Source organism: Phascolarctos cinereus, unplaced genomic scaffold (genome assembly GCF_003287225.1).
Source record: "Phascolarctos cinereus isolate Bilbo 61053 unplaced genomic scaffold, phaCin_HiC Scaffold_5;HRSCAF=322, whole genome shotgun sequence".
NCBI classification, from domain to species: Eukaryota; Metazoa; Chordata; class Mammalia; order Diprotodontia; family Phascolarctidae; genus Phascolarctos; species Phascolarctos cinereus.
The window spans coordinates 387,022,643-387,035,380 of NW_027555958.1; the positions used below are offsets into that span (position 1 = coordinate 387,022,643).

Sequence of the window (12,738 nt, forward strand, 5' to 3'; positions counted from 1 at the left end):
GTGTTTTCCCTTAGAACATATCTTACATGAAATGAGGTGTGACTACATTAAAATTTTATTAAATACTAATATGCGTGCATATATTTTGAGTGATGAATCATTCCTTAGTCCTCTGTGATTGTTAAGTATATTCATATGCAAAGTTTGACAAAGGGTATAACCTATGCAGAATATCCTTGTTTTTCCATTGTAGATTTCATCCTGAGAATGCACAAGAATTTATTTCCATCAAGAAGACTAAGAGTGAAAGTTGGAAATGTGATGTAAGCAGCTTATTTTTTCTTTCTTTAAAAAATAAAACAACTATGGTATATACCTCCCTTTGGGAGCAGTAAGATAAATCCATCTTTTAAACAGAAATCCAGGAACATGGTATGGTTTTGAATCTTAGAATACTACCATGTCTGAGGAATCAGAGTTGCAGATGACACAATGGGGAATGGAGGGGATGCATTTTTTCAGTGATCATCTACATGCAGGAAACTGTAGGGATATCACTGAGATACTGTATAATCATAAAAACTGGTAGCTGGGGATAGACAGCCTGAGTGCTCCATTGTTATACAAAATAGAAAGAGACTCAGATCCTTTATGGAGCACTTTAGAAGGATGTGGACAAGAATTACACAGGATGAGATGGTATGGATAGATTTTGATTTTCATTAATGAAAGAAGCACTCACATTAAAGAGATATAAACCTATTGAAGTACTGAAAAGCTAGATGGCAAAGCTGAAACTATGTGTGATTCTGTGGTCATTGATGCTTTATCAAAATAATAAGCATAAGTTATTCAATCACTGACTGTATTCAGAAGAAATGGTATTTATCAGTTGGTTTGTAGACATTAAGTGCCAGCAGTGTGTTAAGCAATGGGGATACAAAGAAAGGCAAAAGACAGTCTCTGCCCTCAAGGAACGCATGGTCTAACATGCAAATAACTATGGTCAGATGAGCTTTAAAAAGGAAAATTGGAAATAATCAACAGATGGAAGGTACTAGAATTAAGGGGAATTGGGAAAGAATGGGTAAGATTTTTGCTTGAACTTGAAAAAAGCCAGAAAAGGCAGGAGGTGGAGATTAGGAGGGAAAGCATCACAGGTATATATGGGGGACAGCCAGTGAAAATGACAGGTAGAAAGGTAATTCTTTTGTTCAAGGCAGTGTCACTGGATCATAGAGTATATGGGTGTAAGGGGAAAGAAAACTAGAAAGTTTAGAGGAGGCAGGGCAAATTGTGAAATATTTTGAACGTCAAACAGGATTTTATTTTTTAGCCTGAAGGTGATTGAAGGGCCCTGGAATTTTTTGGGCAGGGGGACTTTGAGAGAAAGAGAGAGAGTCAGACTTAAGCATTAGAAACATCCTTTTGACAACTGAGTGGAGGATGAACTGTAGTGGGAGTCTTGTGGGGAGATGAAGCAACAAGATATTGCAGTAGTTCAGGCATGGGGGTGACGAGGACTTGGCTGCATCAGGATGGTGGCAGTTTCAGAAGAGACAAGAGGGTGATATGACCTAGTTACCTATTACAATTTATATGTTGTTTGCAGTTACCACAGTAGGTAGTTGTGAAACATTTGAGAAGTACAAACATCCAGGAGCCAGATGTATTTAATGATGGATAATGGAAACAGCACTTCACTAGTCTTGGCTCCATCACTTGACCTCTTTAGGACTTGGATTCGTCATATATAAAACAATTATAGCTGAAATTTACATACTGCCTTAAGGTTTGCAAAGTGCTTTGCATATGTTACCTCATTATATTCTCAAAATAATCCTGTGAAATATTTGCTATTATTATCCTCATTTTATGGATAAGGAAACAGGTTCATAGTTTTATTAGCTTCAATTTAACCATTAAATGAGTTGTCCAAGGCTAGTAAAAGTATGAGGCAGAATATGAGAGGTTTTCCTTATTCCAAGACCAACAGTCCTACAGAATCACAGAATCCCCAATATTAATAACAGTAATTATAATGTAATGATAATATTTGTAAAGTGCTTTGTAAAGCTTTAAAGTGCTACACAAATCGTAGCACTTTTAAGCTTTACAAAGCACTTACATGTTTTCTCATTTGATCTTCATAATACTGTGAGGTAGGTGGTATCCCCATTTTATAGGTGGGGAAACTGAGAGAGATCGGTTAAGTGTTTTGCCCTGGGTCATGAAGCTAGTGTCTGAAGCAGGATTGTAGGTTTTCACGATTTCAGGCTCAGTGCTTTATGCCACCTAGTTGCCACAAACAAGACGCCTAAGTAACGGTCATCCAGCTTTTGCTTAAAAGTAACAAACTCCAGTTCTATCCTAAAATAGATGATCATACTTTTGATTCGCTCTGATTGTCGGGACATTTTTTCTTAGAGCCATCCTAAATCTGCCTCTTTAGTCCTTATTCAGGTTGTTCTTCATTGTGTCATTTGTGGCCATATTGAGTAAATCTGATCTCTCATCCATGTGACTGTTTTTCAGGCTTCTTGGAGGTGGCTATTATGGTACTCTTAGTTGTCTTCCTGCTCACCATTCATTTATCAGTTCTCACATGGCATGAACATGAGGTCATTCACCATCCTGGTTGCTCTCTGTTATACTGTCATCATTATCTATCCTACAGTGGCACAATTGAGTATAGTACTGCAGATGGGGACCAGTCCTGGCAGAGTACAGCCCAAATATTACCTCATTAATGGATGCTATGTCTCTTTTAATGCAGCCTAAGAAAGCCTTAGCCTTTTTGACTATCATGTCCTGCTGCTTACTCAAAATGGACTTGTAGTTCACTAACTTTTTCAGATGAACATGTTGTAGAACCCATGATTCCTCCATCTTATATTATCTCTAATTTATCCTGTGTGTAGCTTGTTTGTACATGGTTGTTTACATGTTGTCTCCTCCTTTAGACTTGCCTTTCTTTGTATTACCGCTGCTTAGCCCAGTGCCTGGCATGTTGTAGGTGCTTAATGTTAAAGTCCTTGTTGACTGACTGATATTTTAGTTTGACAGACTTATTTGAATTCTGACTCTGGCATCCATTGTGTTGGCTATGGATGCAAGAGTTAGGATTCATAAATGGCTTGTCAGACTAGAACATTTGTCTCAGTCTTCCACAGTGTCTTTCTCACCTGTCTCATCTATTTTGTCCTGGTTCAGGCTCAAATTAGCTTTCCCTGATCTGTTTATTAAATTAGTCCCATGCATTGCTGATTTATTAATCTCCTGAAAGCGTAACTCTCTTGCTTAAAAATCTCCAGTGACTTCCTGCTGTCTCCTGAATAAAGTCCAAATTCCCTGGCCTGGCATTTAAAGCTTAATATAGTCTTAATATACCTTTGTACTCATGTCTCATCCTGTTTTCTCTGATATTCTCTTAAGTACTATCCTAATTGAGCTACTCATCATACTATAAGTAAATCTCAGGATTTTTTTTTCCTTCTCTGTGCCTTTCTTCACACCATTCTCTGTTATCTGTGATGTTTTTTATTCTCATGCTTTTCCCTAAGTCTGGAGTTCACACGCTTCTATATCCGCTTGTGGAAATCCTATTTGTCTTTCTAGGTCTAATTGAAATGCCACTTCCACAAATATTATTCTTTCAGTTCAGTGTAATCTCTTTTCTCTTTAGAAAAGTCATATCAGCTTGTTTGTACCTTTTTGGTGTGCAGTTATCCTAACTTTTTGTATATGTGGGTATGTGTATACACTCATATGTGCAATATATAATACTTTGTATTTTTTCATATACACATATATGTGATACTTTGTATTATAGTTATTTGTACGTGTGTCCTGTTTCTCAGTTGTTCATTGAAGCCAAAACTTTATTTTATTTATGTTTTTATCTCTTAATACCTATCACAGTGTCTTGCACATCAGAAGAAGACCTGAATACAAATCCAAGCTCAGATTACTAGATGTGTAACTGTGGGCAAATACTTAACCGACATTTGCTTTAATTTCCTCAACATAAAATGGGGAAAATAACGGGACTTACCTTGAGTGTTGTTTTGAATATTAAATAATAATTGTAAAATACTTAGCACAATGGCCTGGTACATAATAAATGCTATATAAATGCTTATTGCTTTCCCCCTTCCCTAAAGAAGTTAATTTTCCTTTCATATTTCTGTTGAAAGTCTCCAGGAATAAGTACATAAAAATCGAGACGATTCAATTCAGCAAGAATTTATTGAACACTTTCTGTGGCCTGGCACTCTTCCTTTAAGTACTGGACAATACCCTGGAACGTAGTTCTTTTCAGTTTCAGCTTCAAAGTAAAACTAAAATAGAATTTCTCATATTTCCTTCCATCAGCTAGATAATGCTTGTTTTGTACTTGATCCCTTGTAGTGGTTTAAAAATTTTTATCCTTTGAATGGAAGGCCACATGATATAGCTGGTCTCAAATGTCTTCAAGCCTCATTTTCTTTTTACTCCTCCCCTTCCATTTTTTTTGTTAGACAGTGGGGTTAAGTGACTTGCCCATGATCACACAGCTAGTAAGTGTTATGTGTCTGAGTGGATTTGAACTCAGGTCCTCCTGAATCGAGGGCTGGTGCTCTATCCACTGTGCCACCTAGCTGTCCCCAAGCCCCATTTTCTGATACATATTGGCTATTTGACCTTATGCAAAACACAACTTCTCAGTGTTCAAGACAACTTTTTAAGACTATAAATTGTTGACAAGGTATCAGCCTGATTTAGTAGAGGGAATTTTCTCACTCTGGAGTTCTCTATTGCAATGTAAGCGCAGGTCCAATCTCTAATCTAGTTTATAAAAGTTACTCTTTTGTGCTATACTTTTGTCTTTGAAAATCTTCCATGGAAACTTAGACTCAAAAAAAGTATCTTGTTTGTATAATGACTTGTTTTTTTATGATTTAGTTTTGATTTTGGACTATTTTATTTGAAAATGTATTTTTAGATTTGCAAGAAGTCTTTTACTCGAAGACCACACTTGGAGGAGCATATGATTCTTCATTCTCAAGACAAACCTTTTAAGTGCACCTATTGTGAAGAGCATTTCAAATCACGATTTGCACGGCTAAAACACCAAGAAAAGTTCCATCTGGGTATGTAAATCACTGTTAGTAACCAGTGATGTTAGCAGAAGCTAACATCTGATGTGTTGTTCCCTGATGCTAGAATAATATACTTTATTTTTTTTTAATTTAGTATTTTTTCCCCAGTTACATGTAAAAACAACTTTAACATTCTTTTTTTCCCCAGATTTTGAGTTCCAGATTTCCTCGCTCCACTCCCCCCCCCCACCCAGTTGAGAAGGCAGGCAGTTTGACATGGGTTATACATATGCAATCAGGCAAAACACATTTCCATGTAAGTCATGCTGTGAAAGAAGACATAGACAATAAAACCAAGAAAAATAAAGTAAAGAAGTATACTTTGATCTGCATTTAGACTCTGTCAGTTCTTACTCTGGAGAGGTATAGTATTTTTCGTCATAAGTCTCTCAGAATTGTCTTGGATCATTGTATTGCTGAAAATAGCAGTTACTCACAGTTGATCATCACACAGTATTGCTGTTTCTGTGTAGAATGTTCTCTTGATTCTTTTCATTTCACTTTGCATCAGTTTATGTAAGTCTTTCCAGGTTTTTCTGAGCGCATCCTGCTTATTGTTTCTTAGAGTACAATGGTATTCTATCACAATCATATACAACATGTTCAGTCATTCCCCAGTTGATGAACATCCCCTCAGTTTCCAATTTTTTGCCACCACTAAATGATCTACTATAAATATTTTTGTATATACAGTTCCTTTTTGTTTTTTATCTCTTTGGGATACAGACATAGTAGTGGTATTGCTTGGTCAAAGGGTGTATATAGTTTTATGCTATGCCCAAAGGGCGTAATTCATTCTGCCTTATTCTTTGTAAGTCTTGTTGATGCTCTTCCATAGACTTTCCAAGGAAAATCCACTTAACTTACTAGAACCTTTTTTATAGGTCTATTTACATTCTATAGGTACTGGGGAACCCTCTGGCCGTTCATCTGCTCTCTCTTGCTGTCAATAAATGATTGGCAATTTGTTTGGCATTTTTTCAGATTAATTTTGTTAAATGAGTCAGAAATCTAAATGACAATTTGGTTATATTTTATTTGCTAAGGTTAATTGAAGCCAGTACTTATTAGTTTATTTGGAGTTGAGTGTCCCCGGTTGAGTAAGTTTGGTAATTCAGTATTTCAGGGGACCGTTTCCCCATCATTCTGTACTAGTGCATTTTTGGAGCCCCTCTAAGCCTTTGTGTTCTGTTTGACTTTTGTCCATGTCTGTAAAAATCCTTCAGAGATTTTACCCGTGGGCAGAGGGCCTTTCTCATAAATATTAATATAATTCTTAGATTGTCCATCTTCTTTACTTAACATATGTAGGCACCTTTTCTGATTATACTTGTTTATTCTTGAAGGATTTAGTGCCATCTTTCACATGTAGAACATTATTGGTAACTTCCTGCAACCTTTTTACCACACATCTTTGAGTTTCTCTGTGGGTCATTTGTGATTCTTGTGGGATGTTGGTGTTAAAGTGATAGGTTTGTATACATCCAGCACTTTTGGGGTTCTTGGCAGGTAGTGCATGTTCCCAAATAAAATCCAAACTGGTCTCCTTGTTCAGTTCTGATCTGGGTCATTGTCTACCTGCAGAACCTCTCTAATATATATATACACTGATGGACTAACTGCTGTCTGCCATCTGATTGTATGTTATCTTTCTAATATATATTCTTAATTGTGATGATTCAAAAGGTGTGAGAGACAGAGCTTCTGGGTAATTTAATTATTTTATTAATAAGGCAGCAGGTTTTTAATAAAAGGATGATCGTTTGACCATCTCTCTTAGACCAAAGACCCCTGTGGGTGGTGGTGTTGCAGTTTATATGTCCTTCGAAGAGGAGGTGTTCATGAGGGACGGCAATCAACTCAGATTGGTTAACACAAAGACAGGTGTGGGCTATATTAAAATGATGGTCTTGGAGTACGTGACTTAGAATATTCAAATTTTGGTAAAAAAAAAAAAGACATCAATTTCCATATCAGCTTCTTGATAATAGGAAGAATCAACCTTTCCCCAGGCCTGTCAGAGCAAACACAGTGAATGATAAGGAGTATATTCCTTAGCCCATACTTAGAATTTCCTTTACTGTCTGATTAGATCTTGGCTTGGGTAAACCTCTAAGAGAGATTTCCCACACTGGTTGGTTTCTGGATGAGGAAGTAGAAAAAGGGTAAAAAAAAGTGGTCCTAATATAATAATTAGTAATTAGAAATATTCGTTTCTCACATTATTCATTATCTTTCTACTTTGTGGGTGGCTTGGAGGTGATAGTTGATATTTTGCTGTGTAGTTTTAGTAGAAAGATGACAAACTGCCAAAAACAGTAGGCTGGATTATTGTAGTAAAGTGTTTGTCTTTCAAAACCCTACGTAATCTTCTAGCCTCTACCTTACTTTCCAGCCTTTACATCTCCTCCAAGTATTCTGTAATGCAGTGTTGCTGGCCTTTTTATATTCCTCAACACACTGTGTCACCCTCACTAAAGCCCTACCTTCTTCAAAAAGTCTTTCTCATTCCTTATTCTTAGTACTTCTTGTCTGAGAGGATCTCCAAATTATCCTGTGTGTATCTTGTTTATAGTTGTTTACATGTTTTCTCCTATATTAGACTGGGAGCTTTTTGAGAGCAGGGAATGGGTTGTTTTTGTTTTGTTTTGTCTTTTGCTTTTCTTTGTATCCCTAGTGCTTATTAGCACAGTGCCTAGCACATAGTAGGCCTTAATAAATGCTAGTTGACTGACAGTAATTGGGGAAAGGCTTATGCATTTTGATTTTTCTTATCACTAGCAAAAATAATTTTAATGAAACAAATATCTTTTACAGTCTTGAGCTAAGTAAATGAAAATTTTAAAGTCTCAAAACAAGCAGACTAACTCAAGTTAGAGTTGGAATAGGTCTAAGCTCATTTACCCCTCATTTTTTAAAATTAATTAATTTTTTTAATAAATTAGTTTTCAGCATTCATTTCCATAAGCCTTTGAGTTTTAAATTTTCTCCCCCGCCCTTCCCACCTCCTTCCACAAAAACATTGGCATGCAGTCGATATAGGCTCTACATGTACGTTCATGTTGTAAAGAATTAGAACCAATAGGAGAAACCACAAGAAAGAAGAAACAAAACGAAAAAAAGAGCAAATAGTATACTTTGATCTGCATTCAGACTCCATAGTTCTTTCTCTGGATGTGGGTAGTTTTTTCTATCATGAGACTGAAATGTCTTTATATCTTTGCATTGTCGAGAAGAACTACGTTTGTCAAAGTTAGTCATTGCCCACCAAGTGGCTTTTGCTGTGTACATTCTTCTAGTTCTGTTCACTTCACTCAGCATCAGTCTGTACAAGTTTTTCCAGGTTTTTTCTGAAGTCTACCTGCTCATCATTTCTTATAGCACAATAGTATTCCATTACATTCATATACCACAACTTGTTCAGCCATTCCCCAGTAGATGGGCATCCCCTCAAATTCCAATTCTTTGCCACCACAGAAAGAGCTGCTATAAATATTTTTGTACATGTGGGTCCTTTTCCCATTTTTATGATCTCTTTGGGCTACAGCCCTAGAAATGCTATTGCTTGTCAAAGGGTATGCACATTTTTATACTCCTTTGGGCATAGTTCCAAATTGCTCTCCAAAATGGTTGGATCAGTTCACAATTCCACCAACAATGCATTAATGTTCCAGTTTTCCCACATCTCCCAACATTTATCATTTTCTTTTTTTGTTATGTTAGCCAGTCTGGTAGGTGTGAAGTTTGCCCTTATTTTTTAGAAGAGGAAGCAGGTCCAGAAGTTAAATGACTTACTCAGTGTCACATAGGCGACCAACAGGCAGGATTTGAAACCAGGTCTTTTGGCTCTTTGCATAGCACTTTTTCAGCTATACCACACTTTCATTTTGCCATGGGTAAAAATATTGTGCAATTTGGAGTGGTGTTTTTTGATCTGATTTTTTTTCTTTCATTGCTTTTAAATTGCCTTTCACTTGTAGTCCTGAAGTTTATTGATTATGTGTGTGCCTGAGGGAAGTTAAATTGAAGTTCATCCCTTTTGGCATCCAGTGTAGATTCTTCTGATATGTAAATTGTCCCTTGATTTTAATATTTCTAGGAATTTTATGCTATTTTTTGAAATAGAGTGATTAGACACTGTATTTCCACATGGATGTGAGGGATCTAGTTTTACTTTTGAGTGTCTCTCTTAATGTTAACCTCTGTTGGATCTGTTGCATTCTCTTCTAAAGCTTCCAAGCATTCTTCTAATTGTGTTTATTTAAACTCATTTTGCTAATTCCTTTGATTGTTCAGCCATTGCCAAATGATTTTATTTTTTAATAAATGTAGTGTTTTAAATGTTCTCCATGGACATTTTCAGATACTGAATTTCATTGTCATTTTGTCTTGCTCATTCTTTAGACGTTTAAAAAAATGTCCTTTATTATCTCTGTTATCCACATTGATATGTCTTCCAATAGTTCCTGTTTCATTTAGGGGCCACTGTTTGTATTAATATTTTATTTTTTCTTCTTGGTGACTTATCCTTGATTTCTTAAAATCTATAAATTCATTCATTTGTTTCGTTAGAACTTTTCTCTGCAAAACAACTTTTTTTGGAAGTAACATTACTTTTTTCTGTGTTGGCTGTTTCTGTTTTTGGAGAGGAAGGAAACAATCATTTATTAGGCATCTATAATGTGCCAGACACTGTGCTAAGTGCTTTATAAATATTATCTCACTTGATTTTTTTTTCTTATTTTAGTGAAGCAGTTGGAGTGAAGTGACTTGCTCAGGGTCACACAGCTAGTAAGTCTCAAGTGTCTGAGGCCAGATTTGAACTCAGGTCCTCCTGACTCCACGGCCAAAGCTCTATACACTGTGCCACTTAGCTACCCCATCTCACAAGAGCCCTGAGAGGGAAGTGCTCCCGTTTCATAGTTGAGGAAACTGAAGCAGCTAGCGGCTAAGTGACTTGCCAAGTGTCACTCAGGAAGTGTCTGAGTCTAGATTTGAGCTCAGGTCTTCCTGACTCCAGGCTGATCTAGCACTCCATCTACTGTGCCATCTAGTTATTTCCAGAGAGGTGTATAAAAGAGTAAACTATTTAATGACTTATTACTCCATCTTCTTGCTAGATTGTAGAATGAGAGCTCTCAGTTTCATTTCTGAGCAGTCTGTTATTAGAAAGTTTATTCTATGAAGTTTAAACCTAACTTTTAGTTTACTGTTATTGAGCCTAGTTCTATCTTGTGCAGCTACACGGAAGTCTAATCCCAGTTCTCAGGAATTTTAATGCTGTTACTCTGTATTTTTTCTTCCTCGCCTTACAAATATTTTCTTTTATAGGCTTAGCATTACCAGTACTAATTATAACTTAAATGATATCACATCAGACTTTTATTTTTGTTTTTGTTTTTTTGCTAGGCAATGGGATTAAGTGACTTGCCCAGGGTCACACAGCTAGTAAGTGTCAAGTGTCTGAGGCCAGGTTTGAAATCAGGTCCTCCTGATTCCATGGCCAGTGCTCTATCCACTGCGCCACCTAGCTGCCCCTATGTCAGACTTTCAAAAACCATTTTGATCATATTATTCTTGAAACTTTTTATTTTCATCATCTTTAAAAATATAAAAAATGTGCTTGTCAGAGCCCAGCATATAGTGCTCTAGATGTATCTTGATCAGTACAGAAGTGTGGTAGTAGTGCTTATCTTATTTTTAACATTATGTTTTGCAGCCTAAGAATAAATCAACTTTTAAATTGGTCAGATTGAGTTTGTCATCTGTGTAACTTACTAGATCTTTTAAATCAAAAATTCACTAACTACTTATCTACTTCAAGAGAACCTACTGTATATAGACTCCTATGCTAGGTGAAGGGAATGATACAAAATTTATTTACTCGCTGTCTTCATGGAAACTTTAGGCTTTTTTACGTGATCTGTGGTCAAGCCTGATCTTCACTATCCTTTCAATTTTTTCTTTTAAGGCTAAATACAAGACATTACGTGAATGAATCTTTATTGAGCTTAATTTTTCCAGATCATCATTCTGGGCCTTTATGTCTTGATTATGTCATTCTGCTTTCTGGTATCCTCAGATTTGATAAGCTTGCCTTCATTGAAGTCATTCCGCAGATTGTTTTGTCTGTCATCCCCAGTGTCTAATCTTCAATCTTTTTTTGTCTGTTTTTGGGCTGCAGATGATTTTCAGATCTATTTGTCTGTCCTGACCTCCAATCTTGTATCTCCAACTGGCTGTTAGACATCTCAGACTTCATATCCTGTAGATAATTCAAATTCTGGTCAAAACAGAATTCATCAGCTTTCCCTGAAAACCTTCACCTCTTCCTAACTTCTCTTCTACCATTGAGGACTCCATCAGCCAATCTTACAGTCTAGTTGTCATCCTTGACTCCTTTATCACACTAATTCCACAGAACCAATATGTTAACAAGTCATACCACTTCTACATTTACAAAACCTTTATATGTGTTCTGTTTTCTCTCATGATCTGTGGTCAAGCCTAGTCTTTATTGTCCTATATTTGGTCAGTTGCTTTTTTTTTTTAAAGGATAGGTACAAGAGATTACATGAATGAATCCTTGTTTAAATAGCTACTGCCCTAGTACAGGCTCTCATTTCAGTCTTGGACTGTTGCAGTAACTTTTTGGTTGATCTCCCTGCCTCAAATTTCTATCCAATTTAATCTGTCCTATTCTCAGCTGCCAAAGTGATTTTCCTGAAGTTCAGGTCTGACTGTGTCATCCTATCCCTGAGTCAGTAAACTCCAGTAGCTACTTATTACTTCTAGGATCAAATACAAAATCCTTTGTTTGATATTTAAAGCCCTTCCCAGAGACCAGAAAAAGATGATAGAGTAGGAGGAAGCCATATAGCCTGGCTTCCCCTATAGCTTTTTCAGCAAAAGATTTTAGAAGAGCATCAGACCAAGAAATGATTGAGAAAACTAAGAAGAAATTACAGTGAGTGATCTTTCTAGCCCAAGATCACAAATTCACCTCATAGGCAAATTACCAGGACAGGAACCATGGAACAGAAGTGGGCTATTTGCAGATTCAATCCCTAGTCTCTGATTGTAGGGCTGTTATTCTTACACCAAAGTGAGTTTCTGATTCAGGCTCCTGGACTTTGAACAGGCAACTCTTTCCTTCTCAATCTGTTTAATCTTCCACCTAGCTTATAGGGCTGGAGCCAGCAACTCTAACTGGAACTTAACCTGGCAGTAAGTCTGTAGTTATGTTACCTAGATCCAAATTAGAATCCAGAGCCTGGAAAGCCCAAGAAGGCAGTATATAGACCCACTGACAGTTTGTGGCTTTCTGGTCTGAGCTTTCTCTGATACTTGAAGAGCTCAGAACGTTTAGTACCCAGAGGAAGTAACAGCAGGACTCCAGATAAAATTCCTTAGGAATATATAAGGAAAAGACAGTCCCACCATTAATGTATAGGGCCTGGCCCTAACACAAAGTCTCAATCTGGCAAGTAAGTTTGGGTTAATGAGTTAAAAACAAAAAAGATAAAGAGCTGTTACGATGCCAGAGATGCCCAAGGCATAAATCCAGCTGATTAGACCTTCAAACACATAGAAACAAAAAGGTCAAAGAAAAATAAAACTTGGCCAAGAGGTCAATTATAATTCCTATAAGAAAAAA

At 36.7% G+C, this 12,738-nt stretch overlaps 1 protein-coding gene across 1 annotated transcript in view; it reads left to right on the forward strand.

Annotated features, from left to right (window-relative positions):
- ZBTB41 (zinc finger and BTB domain containing 41) overlaps positions 1–12,738 on the forward strand; it is a 68,301-nt gene that overhangs the window by 23,114 nt on the left and 32,449 nt on the right. The window contains exons 4-5 of the mRNA XM_020971734.2: positions 194–263; positions 4,925–5,072. Of these exons, the coding sequence (XP_020827393.1) occupies positions 194–263; positions 4,925–5,072 (218 nt within the window). The remainder of the gene's footprint in view (positions 1–193; positions 264–4,924; positions 5,073–12,738) is intronic.